The sequence below is a fragment of the Lacerta agilis genome, chromosome 14, assembly GCF_009819535.1.
Source record: "Lacerta agilis isolate rLacAgi1 chromosome 14, rLacAgi1.pri, whole genome shotgun sequence".
NCBI lineage: Eukaryota > Metazoa > Chordata > Lepidosauria > Squamata > Lacertidae > Lacerta > Lacerta agilis.
Genome location: NC_046325.1, coordinates 4,379,748 through 4,399,558, shown reverse-complemented (window position 1 = coordinate 4,399,558; position 19,811 = coordinate 4,379,748). Strand labels below are relative to the sequence as shown.

The 19,811-nt window shown below is 54.6% G+C and overlaps 1 protein-coding gene across 6 annotated transcripts in view; it reads right to left on the bottom strand.

The window, feature by feature from the left end:
* The window catches only part of KDM6B (lysine demethylase 6B), a 90,118-nt gene that overhangs the window by 9,520 nt on the left and 60,787 nt on the right, over positions 1-19,811 (bottom strand). For all 6 annotated transcript variants that reach the window (XM_033171220.1, XM_033171219.1, XM_033171223.1 and 3 more), the window contains 9 exons: positions 19,332-19,658; positions 16,282-18,275; positions 11,309-11,435; positions 5,590-5,695; positions 4,082-4,287; positions 3,679-3,743; positions 3,199-3,267; positions 1,147-1,295; positions 320-434 (listed from right to left, as the gene is read on the bottom strand). In XM_033171220.1, coding sequence (XP_033027111.1) covers positions 320-434; positions 1,147-1,295; positions 3,199-3,267; positions 3,679-3,743; positions 4,082-4,287; positions 5,590-5,695; positions 11,309-11,435; positions 16,282-18,275; positions 19,332-19,658 — 3,158 coding nt within the window. The remainder of the gene's footprint in view (positions 1-319; positions 435-1,146; positions 1,296-3,198; positions 3,268-3,678; positions 3,744-4,081; positions 4,288-5,589; positions 5,696-11,308; positions 11,436-16,281; positions 18,276-19,331; positions 19,659-19,811) is intronic.

The following is a 19,811-nucleotide window of genomic DNA, read 5'->3' as shown; positions in this document are numbered from 1 at the left end:
CAAGAGTGGCTTCCCTTGCCACTTCCTCTTCAGGCTTTCAGCTTAATTTTACTGGATCTGACTTCTGCTCAGTTCCCAAAAGCAAAGTTGTGCATGTTTATTGTGTGTGTTTTCCCTCTGTATGCCTCTTGAGGTGGTAGGGGTTATCTGGGGGAGAGAAGTGACCGGAGGGTGGGGGCACGCCAATGGTGATTGCTCAAAAACCCACATGGGCCCCGAAAGGTTGGGAACCCCTGCTACCAGCGAGCTCTCCATCTTGCATGAGCATATATGACATTTATACAGCAGCAGGGACATGACATGCTCCGAAGACGCTCACCTGTCACAGAAGGCGCTGATGTCCTGCCAGTAATGCTCGTGGACAGCAAACCACTCGCAATCCCCCGGCCCGATGTTGATGTTCACGGAGCAGAAGTTGTTGTTCTCCTGGTGCCCTGGAAATTAGGGGGGCAGGCGACAGGACACAAGTTATAACAGAGGTTCTCAAAGCATCTGGCATTAGAGGGTGGCAAGTGGGGCAGAAAGATTTGAGGACAATCCTAAACATTTCAATGTAGTGTGCAGTATCAAAACAAAACTATTTTCGATTATTTGCAAATTACAGATAGATACATTTTCAAAATGAGAACAGGAAATGGATACCGAGGACAATATTGTTGTGATTTTCAAGACTCAAGTATGAAAGATGGGAAAAGAGAAAGGCATCTTTGTGTTGATGAGCAGATAAGAGTTTGTTACCTGGAACAAATTGGACCTAATATAAATGAGATTACCTGGCAAAAGCAAGCTCATGCCTCTCATTGTATGTGTTCATAATTATCTGGGGGCAGCCATGCTGTCACAATTGCCTCTGCTGGAGAGGTGGGAAGCAGAAAATTGCTCGCACCCCTAAACTAGGCTAGCAGCTGACTGTTCAGAAACTGGGCCTGAGTTTTGGTTTTCCTCTTCCCTCCCCATCTCTTTCCTTCTGTGTGTCATGTGTTTCCCCCCGATCGTAAGCCTGCAGGCAGGGGCTGCCTTGGGCTGTATGTTAGGTGCTCTGCAGACCTTTTTCAGCTGAAGAGGGGGGTAGAGATACTTTAAATAAAACCACTCAATCAATCAAACAACCCAGCCAGTGGCTATCGCCGCAGCTTGTGGCCTTACCTGGTGTGCGGCTGCCAGGTACTTTCATGTACAGCTGCACTGTGTTCATCCCCAGGATGGTGTGCCCCACATGGCTCAGCATGTTCCCCGTCGACGTGACCCGCATGAAAGCTGGCAACTTGAGAAGTTCCTGAAGCTGCGGTTTCCACCTGCGATGCATTTCAGGGGAAAGCGGTTAGGTGCGATTCCTGCATCGCAGGCGGTTGAACTAGGTGGCCCTTCCACAATTCGACGGCTATCAAGATTAGTTTTTGGGAAACTTCTTTCTAAATATTTATTATAACACTGATATGTATTCATTTACTGATTCTTTGCATTTATTCACTGCTCTCAATCTCAATAAGAGCCCGTTTAAAATGAAAACACATCTTGTTGTCCACTGGGGCAGCACTGAGAAGCAATCATGTTTCCGTCTAGTGACAACAACCAAATAATAATAATGGGGATGAGGTGAGACTAGGGGGGCTGGTGGCAGGGGGGGGATGACGACCTTAACCTGCAGTGACCAGTTATGACCACTGGATGGAAAGCAAGGAGATCTGTCACGGTGAGAAGGTGACATACAATGCAATGGCAAAATACAGCCACGGGGAGGCAGCATGGAGCATCACAATAGAGGGGAAGAAAAATTCCAGGGCATGGCCACAGAGGGGCAGCACCGAGTAATATTAAGTCTCCTGCCTGCAATGACAAATTATTGCCACAGAGGGGCGGCAACGAGCAATGTTTAGTCTCCAGCTTGTAATGACAAATTATGGCCACAGAGGGGCAGCAACGAGCAATGTTAAGCCTCCAGCTTGTAATGACAAATCATGGCCACAGAGGGGCAGCAACGAGCAATGTTAAGCCTCCAGCTTGTAATGACAAATTATGGCCACAGAGGGGCAGCAACGAGCAATGTTAAGCCTCCAGCTTGTAATGACAAATTATGGTCACAGAGGGGCAGCAAAGAGCAATATTAAGTCTCCTGCCTGCAATGACAAATTATGGTCACAGAGGGGCAGCAAAGAGCAATGCTCTAATGTCTGCAGTGGCAAATTATGGCCACAAAAGGGCAGCAATGAGCAATATTAAGTCTCCTGCCTGCAATGACAAATTATGGTCACAGAGGGGCAGCAAAGAGCACTGCTCTAATGTCTGCAGTGGCAAATTATGGCCACAAAGGGGCAGCAATGAGCAATATTAAGTTTCCTGCCTGCAATGACAAATTATGGCCACAGAGGGGCAGCAACGAGCAATGTTAAGTCTCCAGCTTGTAATGACAAATTATGGCCAAGAGGGGCAGCAACAAGCAATGTTAAGTCTCCAGTTTGTAATGACAAATTATGGCCACAGAGGGGCAGCAACGAGCAATGTTAAGTCTCCAGCTTGTAATGACAAATTATGGCTACAGAGGGGCAGCAACGAGCAATACTGTATTAAGTCTCCTGCTGGCAATGACAAATTATGGTCACAGAGGGGCAGCAAAGAGCAATATTAAGTCTCCTGCTGGCAATGACAAATTATGGTCACAGAGGGGCAGCAAAGAGCAATATTAAGTCTCCTGCCTGCAATGACAAATTATGGCCACAGAGGGGCAGCAAAGAGCAATGCTCTAATGTCTGTAGTGACAAATTATGGCCACAAAGGGGCAGCAATGAGCAATATTAAGTCTCCTGCCTGCAATGACAAATTATGGCCACAGAGGGGCAGCAAAGAGCAATATTCTCAGGTCTGCAATGACAAATTATGGCCAAAGAGGAACAGCAAAGAGCCACAAAAAACAAGGTCATTGAAAGAGCACAAGACTTTTAATCTCAGGGTTGTGGGTTTGAGCCCCACATTGGGCCCAAAGATGGTTGGACTAGATGACCCTGGGGATCCCTTCCAACTCTACGAATCTATGGTTCTACAATTCCATAAAATCATGACCCTCGTTTTCTTGCAGTCATAAGACACAAGGATTGTGTGTTTGCCTGTAGGAAAAACAGCCCCGGCACTTCGCAGTGAAAAGGCAGGGGGTGGGTGGGGGTAGAATTGGAGGCAGTTAAAGAGCAAAGTGACAATTCTCACCGTTTAGCATCTGAGAGGTCAATGTTGGTCCCAAACTTGATAATCTGGTGCGGTTTCTGGTCCGGGTTGCTGTAAAGGGCAAGAAACGAAGAGTTATGATGCAGGAGGTGGAGATAAGAGAGATGGGAGAGAATTGCCCCCTTCCCCACACCATGGGCCCATCGAAACCCTCCATCCTGGCCCAAAGAAATAATAATAATTTACCTACAAACTGACCCTTCCCAAAAGTGTAGAAACCCCTCTCTGCCTTCTACACTGCTCAGTCTTCAAAATTCACTCATAAAGCATTGCAGGGGGCTGGATGACGTGACCCGATTAAATCATTTTGGGGGTGTAGTATCCTGGCAGACACCCCCCCCCCGCAACTCACGCCCTCTTTTATTTGCAAAGCCATTCCTCCAGCAGAAATCCACTACCCCCCGCCCCAAACGCCATTACACAAGGTAAGGTAAGGAAGGACACTCTGGCAAGGCCTCCTACCTTGGGGGCACCTCGGTGGTGCTGTCAGGCTCATCTGCTTCCTCGTCGTCTGTCTCCTTGTCTTCCTGCCTCAAGAGACAGAAAGGTCAGATCGGAAATCCTTGCCAACCCCCCCAACAAACCTCCCCACCCACCCAGGAAGAGGCATTCAAGTTGGGTCACCCAGTGAGAAGAAAAAGACTTTCACCCCCTCCCCAGCCCAAAAGGTGGCTTGCTCCATCTCCCTAAGGAGAGGGCTGGCCCACCCATTAGCCTCTGGGGCTTCCCCTGGGCCGCCAGCAGCAGCAAGGGGGCAGACACCCCTTTCCGCTTTGCCTCAAGCGGCAAAATGTCTTGGGCCGGCCCTGGCGGTAGGGGTGGGGGGAATGGCCCCGAGAGATGCCCACGCCTGCTGCCGTCTCACCTGAAGGGACTCCTGGAAGGAGGCCGCTTGGTACTGAGCGTATTTGGCGATCGTGGTGTGCGAGCGGCTGCTCTCGCAAGGCCACACCTGCTTCGTCCCGGAGAGGTCCCAGTTTTCGTCCGAGGGCTGCTGGACCTGCGTGCGAACCTCGACGGCGTGCTCCCCGCTCGCGTCCACCAACGTCTTTGTGCTGAACAGGCCCAGGTCTGAGGGGGGGGGGAGCAGGTGTCAAGGCAGAGCTTCGAGAGACCTCTGGCCCTCTGGCCCTCCCTGTTCGCTGGCAAGTTTATGGGAGGAGGGAAAACTCCACACAGAGAGGGAAGCCTGGTGCCCTCCAGATGTTTTTGGCTGGGAGTCGAAGGCAAAAACACCTGGGAGGTGCCCGGTTTGGGGCTGCCTAACCCAAGGCAAGACCTCTGGGAATCGTGACCTCTTTTTTCTTTTCACTGCCCCCTACAAGGAAAAAGTGGCTTCAAGCCCCCTCCTCCTGAACAACCGGATCCCAAGAGCTCACTAAGATCCTCACTGGCTTAGCAAGACCACACATTCCATTTTGTGGACGTCTTTTCATTAAAAGTACAGTCGTACTTTGGTTTTCATCAAACAGCTTGGTTTTGGCTCCCGAACACCGCAAACCTGGAAGTGACTGTTCCGGTTTGCAAACTATTTTTGGAAGCCAAAGGTCCGACAGGGCTTCTGACTGGCTGCTGGAGCTTCCTGCAGCCAATCTGAAGCCGCACTTTGGTTTCCGAACGTTTTGGAAGTCGAACGGACTTCCGGAACGGATTCTGTTTGACCTCTGTGGTACAAATGTACACACTACCTGCTCAAAAATCTATCCGACCCCAAAGCCTCTGATTTCAAATACAGTACGGTCACATCCTGCATGGGGGTTCGATCCTGAGACTTCCATGTATACACAAAAACATGCCTGCCCTATCCTGTGGTTGGTGGGGGAGGCAGGCCCAGAAAGAAGGTGGAGAGCTTAAGACTTCTCACCAGGTCCTCCCGATTTAACCAGCGCAGAAAGTGCTTATAACCTTTCTGACTTAGAATCATACGAGTTGGAAGGGAACCCCAACGCTCATCTAGTCCAACCCTCTGCAAATGCTTGCATTTACCTTGAGGAATTTCAACCAGCCAGCCTCCAAGCACGCGTGGTCAAAATTGTGCAAGTTAAATGCGCGTACGCTGCGATCGAACCTACACAACACCGCAGAAACAAACACTCTTCTCCGTTAGGAGAGCATGAGACTCTTGACCCCTGGGGTCGTGGGTTCGAGCCCCTTGTTGGGCAAACGAGTCCTGTATTGCAGGGGGTTGGACTAGATGACCCTCGTGGTCCCTTCCAACTCCACGATTCTTTTGTGTATCCTTCCTTCTCCAGGCCCAGAAGCCTCTACTTCCAACTCAGGCTCTTCTCCGCACAGCCTCAGCCTCCAACCCAGGAGCTCTTTGACCCCCCCCACCTCCAAACCCACAGAGGGCCACCCGCGCGGGATACTCACTGAGGCGGAGGGATCCGGCCAGGCCCCGGATGACGGTGATGGGGTTCTTGGGGTCAGTGCAGAACTGCAGGAGCACCGGAGAGAAAGCGTCCCGCTTGCTCTCCAACTGAAGAGGAAAGAGGAGACCCGTTAGAGGCCAAGATGCCAGTTTGGGTCCCCGCCCCCCACCCCCAAAAGCAAAAGCCACGGGCCTAAGGCACCCCCAGAGACAGTGACAGCAGAACAACAATGCATCTCCTAGTTTGGACCAGAGGTCCACTCAGATAAGCCCACTGCTCATGATCAACAGAACCGCCTAGTCCAGGCCATTGGGCCTAAGTCTGCTCAGTTTCCAACCCTCCCAATTTAGACCAGAGGACCTGATTTTGCTCTTCAACCAGAAACTCCCCCCGCCCTTAGACCCACTGGTGGGTGCTCATTCATTGGTCAACGGTGCTCTCCACCGAGCAAGGTGAGTTATTATTGCACAGTGGCTCGGCTTTGCCTCCGCGGCTGGAGGCAGCGATGCCTCTGGGTGGCAGTTGCTGGAAACCACAGGAGGGGAGAGATGCTCTTGTGTTTGGGTCCTGCTTGCGGGTTTCCAATTGAGGCACCTGGTTGGCCACTGTGCGAACAGGATGCTGGACCCAAACTTGGTTGATCCAGCAAGCTTTCCTTAGGTCCTTAAGTTCTCCAGATCATTTAAGAATGAGCAGGAAGGGCACGGGGCCAGAAAGTCTCCTTCTGGATTTGATTCCCCGCCCCCCTCCGCTGTGGGGTTCGAGGCAGACCAGAGAAGAATCCCTGGAGAACAGAGGAAGCCGTCTTCTCTGTGCAGCCACAGGAGGAATCCGGAATGATAAAAAGAGCTGGTTGCAGTTCCGTGCTGGAAACAGTCGAGCAAAAAAGCTGCAGGGTGCAGCCCATCACTCCAAAGCAGCCAGAGGGAAGGCCTTTACTCTGCTATCCATAAAGTCAAGACAAGTAGCCAATTAACACCCCTTAGGATGAAGAAACAGAGGCAGGAAAGTCTCGCTCCAAAGAATGTCAGGAGACTGTGTGGGGACGAAGGAAGTGCTGGAGGTGGGGAAAACACTCGAGGAAAACAGCCACCACCCCCTCCCAAAAAAAAGTCTTCTTGGAGGAGACACGTCCTGGGGCGGAAGGAGAGCAAGGAGCTCCGCTGGTCCAAGCTGGGCATCCATATTGCCTTTGGTTTCCAGGCAGATTCCAGGTCCAGGGTTTCAAAAATCTCATCTTCTGGGATGCTGAGCTAAGCTAAGAGCAGCAGAAGGCCGTTAAACTAATGGTGCAACTTGTTGAGGGAGGGGAGGGGAGGGGAGGGAGGGACGGAGACTTTTGGGGAATGGCCCCCAACTCCCAAACACAAACAAAATGGAAACTCAAGGGAAGGAATTAAAAAGACAGTAGAACCATGAGTTGGAGATAGATCAAGGTGGAGAGAAAGAAAGGACCTCTTTCAATGCCTCTTTCCACGCAGGAGGGCCTGAGCCACGCAGGGGGTGTGCCAGAGAATCTAATTGGTGAAAGGGAACTGGATTAAACCCTGCGGCGCTGTGGGTTAAACCACAGAGCCTAGGGCTTGCCGATCAGAAGGTCAGTGGTTCGAATCCCTGCAACGGGGTGAGCTCCCGTTGCTTGGTCCCTGCTCCTGCCCACCTAGCAGTTCGAAAGCACGTCAAAGTGCAAGTAGATAAATAGGTACTGCTCTGGCAGGAAGGTAAACGGCGTTTCCGTGCGCTGCTCTGGTTCGCCAGAAGCGGCTTTGTCATGCTGGCCACATGACCCGGAAGCTGTATGCCAGTTCCCTCGGCCAGTAACGCGAGATGAGCGTCGCAACCCCAGAGTTGTTTGCGACTGGACCTAATGGTCAGGGGTCCCTTTACCTTTACACACAAACTGCAGCTCTTTGCAATGTCACCTTTATAAAGCCTCAAAGCACAACAGAACAGGGCGGTGGGAGGGGGGACGTCAGCAGAACTTTGTCCGAAGAGATGCTACCCCACCAAGAAAGGACGAATGTGGACTGACTCGAAGTGGACTGACTCCCAGCCCAGAAGTTTCATTTTGGACCAACAAATCTGGGCGGCAGGAAATCTGGTGTGGGGTGTGCGCATTGTGCCTGCAGTGGGGCTGAGGACAGGCCCCGAGTAAAGAGCCTGGATGGTCTTTGTGACCTTGAGACGCAGGAACCAGCGGAAGGGCAGGCTGGGAAAACTTTAGTCTGATCCACAGTACCCAAGAGAGAATTGGGCCAAGGATTGGACTGCCTGATTCAGTAATCTCAGAACGCTGTAGCTTTTTGCTACAGAATAAATAAGGAGCAGTGGGGCATAAATTGAGAGGCACATTAGAGAGAGAGAGAGAGAGAGTTTTACTCCAAAACAGCCAGGAGAGCCAAGGACGATGTATCCAAAGGAAACAGTGGGGAAGGATAAGTAACAGTGTTTTGGTGTGGGAACGCAGCTTTTTAAATAATAAAAACCACGATCGTCATAATAGGTGTCTGGCTCGATGCGCTTGCATTCCAGAGGGCCAGAGGAACGAGATAAGGAAAGGCCAGCTGAAGGTTGAAAGGAGGTGAAAGGTGCATTTGCACTGGGAGACAGAACCTGATTAACCCAAGGATGGAGCCTGGGAGATAAGGGGTGGCAGGAGGGGGGAGGCCTGGGAGGAAGAGCAGGCAGAGGGCCGAGAGAAGGAGGAGGCCTCGCAAGACCACCTTACCTCCACCCTCCTTGCTCGATCCAGGAAATCCAGCGCTGAGAGGGGCCGTGGGGAGCCCCCTGTGACTCGCCGGATGTTGCTGAACTACATCTCCCACCATTGCTAGCCATCGGCCATGCCTGCTGGTGGAGGGAGGATGATGGGAGTTGTAGTTCGGAACCAACCCAGAGCACTGAAGCTTCCCCGCACAGGGACTTACAGCCCCCTCGCAATGGGGGTCTGCCTGGTCCCCCAAGCAAGGGGGAAGCCCAACCACTAGGGCTGGGCGATATCAGCTTTCCGGTGTATCGCCAGCCAAACACCGCGGTTTGGCGATATACCGCGATGTTAGGGGGGAAACGACACATCCGCTTCTGCCTGCGAGGCACCGGGCAAAACTTCCCCAGCTCTCACCTCGAGAGCTGAGGTGGTTTCAACCCAGGCTTGCGGGCTGGGACAATGCAGCAGCCTTGCACCGCTCAGCTGGGTGGGAAGGAAGCTTTAGAGCCCCCACCCCGCCGCCAGCTTGTGGGAGCCAGCGCTGGACTGCTTGGCTGAGGCGAGGGCAGCTGCACACTCCTCAGTCAAGCAGTTTAAAGATGCAGAGGGAGGAACAAGCTGTTTCGGCGCCTCGCCAACGCAGTTTGTTTCTCCCTCTGCGTTGTACAAGGGCAGAGTGGGATGGCAGGTTCACTCAGCGGAATATTGCTGGTGAAACTGCCGCCGCCGCCGCTCCTGAGTCCCTCTTCTAGCAGCGCCCTCTTTGACTCCCTCCAGTGGATGTTGCTAGCAGAGGGACTCAGGAGCGGTGGCAGCGGCAGTTTCACCAGCGATATACAGCCGACCCTCCAGATACGGACTTAATTCGTCCCGGGGTCCGTACTTACCCCGAAAAGTCCGTATCCAGAGGTGCCGCTTCTGCGCGCGACGCGATGGAGTGCTTCTCCACATGTGCGCACGGCAAAACCCAGAAATATACACTTCTGGGTTTGCCGCGTTCACATCCCGAAATTACGTTACCTGAAAGTAACGTAACCTGAGGTACCACTGTACCGCTGAGTGAAGCCGACGTCATACACTCTAAGCAAGATCCCACCTGCACGAGGCAGGGCCAGCTCAAGGCATTTTGCTGCCTCAGGCGGCTGCATCCTCCGGACAAACGATAGGGCCGGGATAGAGGGATGAAGGCACTGAGGTTTTAATTAGGCAGCGGTGAGAGGAAAGGCACTGCAGGGGATGTGTGTGGCTGCTTCCAGCCACGGGTCAAGGCCAGGCAAGCGAAAATAAGCCCGGGGCCTTATCTCCCTCCCTATCTAGGGACAAGAAGCAACAAGAAGCCATTGAGCCAGGGGGTGGACCCCACCGGCAGAACGAGAGAGGGCAGAGGGAAAGGTTTCCCAAAGGGACTGCAACACCCCTTAGGCCTTAGGGGATTGAAGGGAGAGAAAGGGAGCAAGAATCCCCCTCTGCACACAGACCTTGGGACGCAGGCAGCTTAATGGGCAGGCAGAACAATTGATTGATTGATCGATCGACAGATAGATAGGCAGGCACTAGGAAGGATCTCGCAGAACGGCCTTAAAAGTTAAATTTAAGAGGCCAGTCCTCTTTGTGGTACACAAAGGGCCATCTTAAAAGAGAAAGATCAGAGCTGTTTAGAAAGAGAAGGCAATGGCGTTTTCAAAAGGTGGATGCAAGATTAAGAATATGGCTCACTTGTTCATCACGTAAACGAATGCGTTTGTCTGATGGCCTAACAGAGAAGTTGGTGATGAGCTCATTATGTGGGGAAGGGCGATATTTATTTATTTCTAACGGCCAACAGCTGCCTTTGACGTGGAGAAAGTAACCTTGGAAGCATTGCGAAAAGGAGGAGAAAGAATAATCAAGAGTACAGTGGCCCCTTGGTTCTCAAACGCCTTGGTACTCAAACAACTTGGAACCCAAACAATGCAAACCCGGAAGTAAGTGTTCCGGTTTGCGAACTTTTTTCGGAAGCCGAACGCGCTCCATTTTGAGTGCCGCGCTTCCGTTTTGAGTGTTACGCTGAGGTCTGTCTGTTTTTGCAATTTATTTTACATTTCTATTTTTGCGGCTCTTTTTTGTGACTGTGGGGAACCCAGTTCAGCCACTGACTGATTGGTTGTGTGACTGCAGCACACTGTTTATTGCTTTCATCTTATGGATCGACAGTCTCATTAGATAGTAAAACTCATGTTAAATGGCTGTTTTAGGGGTTGTTTTTAAAAGTCTGGGAGGGATTAATCCGTTTCGCGTTGCTTTCTATGGGAAAGCGCGCCTTGGTTTTGGAACACGCTTTGGTTTTGGAACGGACGTCCGGAACGGATTAAGTTTGAGAACCGAGGTACCACTGCTCAGGAATAATAATTTAAAAAAAAAAGCCCAAGTCAAAAACAGGAGGTGGTTAAGGAGTGTGGGATGGGAGTAGGATGAGCATGTCTGAATGGGGGGAAATCGGGGAGAGGGAACACAGATCAACAAGCATAGCCCCTGCTTTGCGGACTCGGCTGACGTGCCCCAGTCCTCCCCAGACTCCACGCAGCCCCACTCCCTGGGCTGGGTGACCCAGCCACTCTGGAAGCACCCCTTGACCACCCCTAGGTTGGTGGGGTGTGTCAGTGGATGCAGGGGGAGGGTTCACCCCCATGCGCTTCAGGGCAACCGCACCACGGAGGGGCGGATTCTGCAGCTGGAATTGCAGCAAGTCGCTCCTTGTTGCTCCAGTGCAGCTTCTGCCGGCCGTAGGAAAGCCGCGCCCGGCTCTCTTTGACCTCCTGGAATTTCACCAGGCTAATTCCCCTCTGCAGCCATGAGGGCTAGAACCTTGCGATGTTGCTTGTACGTCAAGAGTCGTCGTGGATTTGAACCCAGTGCTGGCGCAGCACAAATCCCCATTTATCAACGCCCCCTCCCCAGTTAATCCATCTCAGAGAGGCCCAACAAAACGCTCCCTTTGCCCTCTCCCCCATCACCCCGCAAAACAGGGACTCACATATATGCTGGGGGTCGGGGGGTTGAGCTTTTCTCGCGGGAGCTTCTCGTCCACGTTGATCTGAGGTTTGACCGAGTAGCTGGGCAGCAAGTAGGACTCCTTGAACTTCCCTTTCACCTTGGCGTGCCTGGAAGAAGGATGAGGGATGCAGGAGAGTCAGTGATGGATAATAATAATGATGATGATGATGATAATAATAATAATAATAATAATATATTTATACCCTGCCCACTCTAGGTGGCTCCCAACAGAACATTAAAAAAATGATAAAACATCAAACATTAAAAACTTCCCTAAGCAGGGCTGCCCTCAGATGCATTCTAAAAGTCAGATAGTTGCTTATTTCCTTGACATCTGGTGGGAGGGCGTTCCACAGGGCGGGCGCCACCACCAAGAAGGCCCTCTGCCTGGTTCCCTGTAACCTCGCTTCTCACAGGGAGGGAACCGCCAGAAGGCCCTCGGAGCTGGACCTCAGTGTCCGGGCTGAACGATGGGGGTGGAGACGCTCCTTCATGTATACTGGGCCTTTGAGGCCGTTTAGGGCTTTAAAGGTCAGCACCAACACTTGGAATTGTGCTCAGAAACATACTGGGAGCCAATGTAGGTCTTTCAAGACCGGTGTTATGTGGTCTTGGTGGCCGCTCCTAGTCCCCAGTCTGGCTGCTGCATTCTGGATTAGTTGTAGTTTCCGGGTCACCTTCAAAGGTCGCCCATGTAGAGCGCATTGCAGTAGTCCAAGCGGGAGATAACTACAGTATGCACCACTTCATCAAACGTAGACTTACCAAGCTAAATGTTGCCTAACCCCAGAAATAATAGTAAGTTTAAAATCCTCAGACTCAAAAAAAATTTTTTTTTTAAAGATCCCTCACTGAAGAAATTTTCAAAAAAAAACCTCCCCCCTAAAATGACATGCCTTACTGGTGGACCTGCCCTTTCCCTGTGAACCATCGCAGGAGGCCTCGTGAATTCAAGTCCATCACGTTTATTTATTCTATTTTATGAAAATACTGATGCTAGCAGTATAATTGTAAATATACACGCATGTATCAAAGCAGTTTACAGCACTAGAAACATAAAACTCTGAAGCAAAACCTGTATTAAGAAGTTGAAAGGGGACATAAGTTAACCATCTAGCGAGTCAGAAACCAGAAGCCCAATGCGGCCCCCACTCCAGACCTATCTACCTGCCCCCCAAAAAACTCTACCCCCCGCCCCTCACTGGCCTATCTGGGATGCGCCCTTCAACTCCAATAATGCTTTTTCCTTGCCTTGATGGAGGAGAGAGGGAGAAGCATGAGAGCAAGCGAAAAAACCCGCAGGCAGCACAGAGGAAACGTTGACTTTCTTCGCCCCGCCCCTTTTTGCCTCTGGCTCCGCCCACCACTGGGCACGTGGCCCTCGGGAGGCTTCCCAGAACGGAATGTGGCCCTTGGGCCTGGGAAAGGTTCCCCGGCAGAACATGACACTCAGATTCTGACCAGGGCGGTTCATAAAACAACTATTTTTTTAAAAAAATGCCTGCTCCAAAGGTCCACGGAAATAGCTGTTTACTTGGCCGTTTTCCTATGTCGTGAAGGCTGAAATTTCAATTCAGTGGAGCAGCGTAAAGATATTAACTGATATGCATGAAATTTCAGATATAGCTATATAATCCCCAGTGTAGTAAGATAAGACCTTTGGAGCAGGCATTAAAAAAAAAAAGTTTTTTTTATGAACCTGCCCTAACGCTGAGGCTTCTTTTAATAGCCTGGCGCGGTTCTATTCCCGCTCGACGCTCAGAGAGTCCCCCCTGCAGAGACCCCACAAAATAGTCAAGGCCAGTCCATGGCACCCCTTGGTGAGAAGGGTGCCCCAGAGCATGTGCAAAGCGACGGCCTCGAAGCAGAGACACCCCCCCCCCAGCAGCCACGCTGGGCTTACGAGGGCACAATATCGCGTTTACCTTTCTGGCAAAATTTCGCCTGCTGGAGGGAACGTGGGATGGGGCAACCCATGCCCACTGGGGCAGGGGAGGGGTGGCCTCTGGCCCCAGTTCTGTGGGGCCCTGCGACCCACTCAGAGTCTTCCCTTCCCTCCGCTTCGAACCCCAAGGCCTCCTTGCCTCCCTCCGGCTGCTGCCAAGTCCCTTATCTCGGCTGACCCTTGCCCCCGGGACTGCCCTGGGAGTTTGCAAAGAGGAGCAGAGCTACTTTTTCTGGGGGAAAAAGAACCAGAGACAGACCAAACCCTCCGGGAGCAGATCTTTTCGGGGAAGCCGTCCGGCACGCAGCGAACTCCGACACCCTCCATTCTGCGCAGCCGCCTCCGTTATCAGGCCTGCCTTACTCCTCCTCCTCCCTCCTCCTCCACAGTCTCCCATAGGGCTCCCTCTGCCCTAGAGACACAATATAGCCCTCCCATTCGTGATGCAGAGTCCCAGGGTATCAGCAACCACCAAGCCAAGCCCAACCACGCGGAGGGTTTTGCAAGAGGTGTGTGCACAGCCAAAAGGGCTTCCCAGTTCTCCAGCGATGCTGCAAATTCGTTTACTCGTTCAATCCGCACCCTGCCCTTTCTCCAAAGACCCCCCCCCACCGGCAACTGAGCCCAGCGTGGGGGAAGCGGAGGGGTGCAGGGGACAGAGGGAGGAGGCAGGAGTGGGGGCCCCGAGCTCCGTTCCCGGCTCTGCTGCGCACCAGGTTTGCTCTCAAAAACTGCCCTGATTTGCGAGTGCTCTGGGGCAGGTCCAGGTTTAAAGGAACAGGTCTTGGGGGCATCTTGGGGGCAGGGCCGCAGCCCAGCTGGCAGAGCGTCTGCCTTGCAGGCGGGAAATTCCAGGTGCAATCCCGGCCCGACTGCACTGGCTGCCGATTAAGTTCCCGGGCTCAATTCAAAGTGCTGGTGTCGTAAAGCCCGACACGGCTCAGGACCGCAATACTGCAAGGACCCACACGGACCGACCCAGACCCTGAGATGATCATCCGAGGCCCTTCCTTGTGCGCCCCCTGCACAAGAGGTCCAGAGAACAGGGCCCTTTCTGCAGTGGCTCCTCTGCCCAGAGAGGCTCACCTGGCACTGGCAATACATGCCTTTAGGCACCAGAGAAAAACGTTCCTCTTTATCCAGGCCTTCAGCCATTAAATCTACGGCCTGTTCAATGTGGGAGGGGCGCTGTAATTATGGTTATTTTATTAACATGCTGCGCGTTGTGTTTTGGTTATTACGCTGCGTAATTGTGTCCTTGCTGTTGCGCTCTGCCCTGGGTTCTTTGGATAAAGGGCGGTATATAAATGGAATAAATAATAAAAATTATAATCCCCGATGGTGTCTCTGGGGAGAGCTGGCAGAGGTGCCCTGCCTGAACCCGGGGAGAGACACTGCTGCCAGTCAGAGTAGGCCAATGGTCTGACACTATATGAGGGCGCTCCCTGTATCCCTCTGGGCCGTGCATGGCTTGCGCTGCAGACCCGCACTCACCCAAACCCATGCCTTGGATAGATGCCCCCTGCCCCTCGACCCTGCCATGCACCCCACTTCCCAAACCCCACTGGGCATCTTTTCCCCAGCCGCAGGGCCCCTGGGTTGGCCACACAACCTTTGCAGGTTGAAGATGAAACAGCAATAGGCCATTTCCAAAAGGAAGGGGGCAAAACACACCAGAGGAGGCCCAGACCTGAGAGGAAGGCCTTTTCACAACATCAAAATGCGACACGCTACCACGCGGGTGGCGCTGTGGGTTAAACCACAGAGCCTAGGGCTTACAGATCAGAAGGTCGGCGGTTCGAATCCCCGCAACTGGGTGAGCTCCCATTGCTCGGTCCCAGCTCCTGCCCACCTAGCAGTTCGAAAGCTCGTCAAAGTGCAAGTAGATAAATAGGTACCACTCCGGCGGGAAGGTAAACGGCGTTTCCGTGCGCTGCTCTGGTTCACCAGAAGCGGCTTGGTCATGCTGGCCACATGACCCAGAAGCTGTACGCCGGCTCCCTCGGCCAGTAAAGCGAGATGAGTGCCGCAACCCCAGAGTTGTCTGCGACTGGACCTAATGGTCAGGGGTACGTTTACCTTTACCTTTACCTTGTCACAGGAGAAATGGGAAGGGGGGAAGAGTCAGGTGCATCTTGCAACCCAGGTGCTTCGCTTTAAAAAAAAGGTACAAGCTTCTAGTCCTCATTCGTGCTAAGCATGTGGGCCCTGCCTAAAGTAATTTTGGAAGCTAGCAAGCGGCAATGTAAGGTTCCAAACAGTGGGGGTAGGGAATCAGTGCAGCTCAGCCAGAATTCTGCCCCCCCATTTATTATTATTTTTTAAATGTAGAATAGAATAAATGGTCCAGGCCATATGGGGGTCAGAAAATCTAGCCCCTCCTGGTTGCCCAAGTAAAAAACGGTAAAGGACCCCAGGACCATTAAGTCCAGTCAAAGGTGGCTATGGGGTTGTGGCGCTCATCTCGCTTCCAGGCCGAGGGAGCTGGCATTTGTCCACAGAAGCTTTCCGGGTCATGTGGCCAGGAGGACTAAGCCGCTTCTGCTGCAATGGGACACCAGAGCACATGGAAATGCCGTTTACGTTCCCGCCGGAGCAGTACCTATTTATCTACTTGCACTGGTATGCTTTCGAACTGCTAGGTTGGCAGGAGCAGGGACAGCAACAGAAGCTCATCCCATCGTGGGGATTCGAACCGCCGACCTTCTGATCAGCAAGCCCAAGAGGCTCAGTGGTTTAGACCACAGCGTTGTCCAAGTGTGCTCATTCAAGCTGGGTGGCTAGGAACCTGCAACCTTCCAGGTGAGGCCTGACCACAGCTCCCATCATTCCCTGCTGACTGCTGGGAGTTATAGTCCAAAGCAAGCTCTTTTTGTGCCTGCTTGGGTCATCTGGCAGGAAAAGAGCTTCCAAGTTCTCTGCCTCGGTTTGGAGACAAGGCGTTCTCAGCACGGATGTAGAGCGGCGTGCAGATTTAATAAACAAAATGAAATAAGGCAGCCACTCACTTGCTGGCCCGCACCACTTCGGCCGCCGAATGGTTGATGGTGAGCTCGCCCAGGGGGATCCTGCGCTCCTCCACCTCTGAGGCGATGAACGTCTCCTTGTCTCCGCTCTCCACCTTGATCAGCCGGATCTTCAGCTCCTTGGGCGGCCCTTCCGTGAACGAGCGCAGCTTCAGCAGGTCGGCCGAGCACACCACCGTGGAGCCCGTGCCGGCGGCCCCTTCCTCCTTCTTGCTGGGGGGCGGCCGGCGCTCGGGCTGCGGGGCGGCTGGGGGATGCGGGGGCGGCTTGGCGCCGTTCTCCCGCGCCTGGCTCTCCGAGCTCTGCACGTCGAGGCTGCCCAGGATCTGGCGGTTCTTCTCTTTGTGGGCCTTGCCTTCCCGGTGCCGGCGCGACCCGTCCTTGCTGGAACGGCGGTGCCTCCGGTGTTCCCGGTCCCGCTTCCGGGACTCGTCCTTGGGGCGCTGGGCGGGAGCCGGAGGAGGGGGCGGCGGGGTGGGCAGCGTCGCAGGAGAGGAAAGGGGAGCAGGAGGGGGTGGCGGCGGCGTGGCCAGAGAAGCGGGGCTCTTCTCCCTCTCCGCTCGCTCCACCAAGGTCTCGCAGGCGCGGCTGATTTCCTCCAGCACCTCCGACTCCGTCTTGATGGGCCGGGGGGCGGGTGGAGGGGGCAGAGAGCTGGCCGCCTGTTCCCCCATCGCTCCCGCGGCCCAGCCTTGGCTTGAGGTAGAGAAGTGGGGTGCGGACCCCGGGCTGGCGCCGGCCGGAGAAGCGATCTTAGCACCTGGGGGGGTCAGCGGCTTGGGCCGGTAGGAGTGCTTCTGCCCTTCCAGCATGTTGGCCAGAGACTTCAGCAGGGAGGCCGTGCTGTGGTGGGGGAACTTGCCCGCCCCGCCGGAGGTCGCGGCAGCCACCTGGGGCCGCTCCTCCGGGTCCCGCTTGCCGTAGCGGTACAGGCAAGGCGGCTCCGGCGGGTCCTGCCCTGGTGGCTTGGGGTAGTCGAAGGAGGCGTTGGAGGGGGCGGGGGGCTTTGGTCTGGCCAAAGGCGGGGGGCTGGGGAGCAGCGGGGCAGGTGGCGGGGGTGGCGGGAAGCTCTCCTCGCGCTCTTCCTCCTCGCGCAGGATCGATTCGTCCAGCATCTTCATGATATTTGCCAGGCCGTCCGGCAGGATCTTGGAGAATTCGGGGGGCTCCTCGAACTGGTCCTCCAGCTGGGGGCTGGTGAAGCCAAAGAGCCTTTCATGCGCGGGCTCCGCTGCGGGGGGCGCTGCCGAGGGCTCCGGTGTCTTTGGATAGGAGGCCCGGGGCAGCGGTGGGGGTGGCGGGGGCAGCGTTGGCGGCTGAGGGGGGCTCTCCGGGGACCCGAAGGTTCCTGAGGTAATCGTGGGGCTCTCCGGGGCCGAGGCCCTGGCGCCGCCGGAGCTCTTCTCCTCCTGGGTGTTTTCCGGCATCCAGTAGTCGGCGGCTGCCGGGGTGGGTTCGGGGCTGGCTGATCTTTGGGGGCTGGCCTTCTCCTCAGCCCCTTCTCCGGGGAGCGAGAAGGGCCCTTTCTGGCTGCTGGCATTGGAATCCTGGAAGCTGCGCCCCGAGTCGCAGGGCCCGAGAGGGGAAGCGTCCCCCCGCGGCGGCTCACCGCACCCAAAGAGAATATCGCCCAGGGGGTCGCTGCTGGCTTTCGCTTCCCCTCCTTTGCTGCCGAACCCCGGGCCTTTCAGCCAGGGCAAGGTGGGTGCTGGCAGAGGAGGCGGGGGCGGGGGCAGAGGGGGCGGGGGCGGTGGGCACTGCGGAGCTGTGGGTGGCCGGGCAACTGCTGGTGGAGGCCCCCTGGCGATGGGCGGCGGAGGAGGCATGCGAGAGCACGGCAGGTTGCGAGGGGCAAGGCAAGGAGCTGGCCGGGGCGGTGGCGGCGGCTGCTGCTGCTGCAAGGGAGCTTTGTGCCCCCCGTTCTCCTGGGCGGGACTGGATGGCTCCAATGCCGGCGTTTGGTAATGGTCGGAACCCTGCGGGATGGACAGAAGGAAGAGCCAATCAGAAGGGGTCGTCCTCCCCACCTCCCAGGCCCGCCCGCCAACGGACTCAGGCTCCCGCCGTTCTGCTCAGGTAGGCTTCGTGCCCTAGACTCATCCTCGGCAACCCCTGCCCTATAGAACGCATTATTCAGAACAGCTGTTGGCGCAACTCACTCGGATAATAGCGCAATAAAATGGTGCGGCCCCCTCTCTGTGGGGCTGCCCTTGACCCGGAAGCTGCAGCACAACTGCTGACAAGAGGGAGGCCTCGACAGCATATGTCACCCGTGATCAGGGATCTGCACCCGTTGCCAACTGGCTGCCGGGCAAAGTTCAAGGTGTTACTATCAATATATACAACCCTTAACAACAGGCGACCGGTTTTCCTGTGAAACTGCCTTTCCCCACTTTGCCGCTTCGGTCGGCAGAACTGGAGCCGTCCCAGGTTGCCATATAATCCCCGTTCCGCGTCTATAAGAACCTGGTCGTTTAGTGCAGCAGCACCTATGAAACTCTGGAACTCCCTGCCTATTGATAGCAAGCAGGCACCTTCACTGCACTGTGTCCCTGTTTAGACAAGCCTACCTGGGTGCTTAGAAAGCCGAGGCGATTTTAATGTGCTCTAGCATTTAACTTTTGTATTTCTCATAATCACAGAACTGTAGCGTCGGAGAGGGTCATCTGGTCCAAATCCCTGCAATGCAGGAATCTTTCGCCCAACATGGGACTCGAACTCATGACCCTGAGAGCCTCACGCTCTGCCAACTGAGCTATTACTAGTGGCCGTTGTGATTTTCCCTCCTTGTTTTTATCTTTTTCGTAAACTGCCTTGAGGGGTTTCTTTCCTTACGGCAGAGCGGTGCCAAAATTTTATGAAACAAAGGGATGATAAATTTCAAAACGGCAACGACCAATTTCATGCTTATTCAGAACGCAATTGGGGCTGTTTTAATTGATTCGACAAAAGTGGACTAAACTGATCCAGCGATGCCGGTTTCGGGAGCCGATTCCCGGACCCCCGCGCGAGCCCCCCGCGCCCCCACTCACAAGGCAGTCAGGGTTCAGTGGCCCCCGCGAGGTGGTCTTGCTGGTGGCGGCGGTTTCTCCTCCGGGGTTTGGGCGCGGGACGTAAGGCACGCAGGCGGTGGTTGCTGCTGGTGTGGCGGTGGAGTCTGACCGCACCCGGGGGGCTCTGCCGTCTCTAAGGTCACTTCCGTGGGGCCGGACCAGGCAGCCATGGCTGTCGAGAGGGGGCCGGTGTGCTGGAGGTGTGCGGGGGCTGGGGGCCATGGCCGGCAGGCGGTGCGGGGGCGGGTGGGAGCCGTAGGCGGGGCAGGGGTAGGGGAAGGGGTGGGCCACCGAGTTCCTCTGCTCCTGGGGGAGAAGAGGAGGAAGACAAGAGAAGTCAGGAGAGGGGGCCCAAAAACAGGGGGGGGGGACACATCCAATTCTTTGAAACGCAGGTGTTCATCACATAAAGCATAAATCAGCCTTTCCTAACATGGCGCCCTTTAGGTGGAGCCCCAG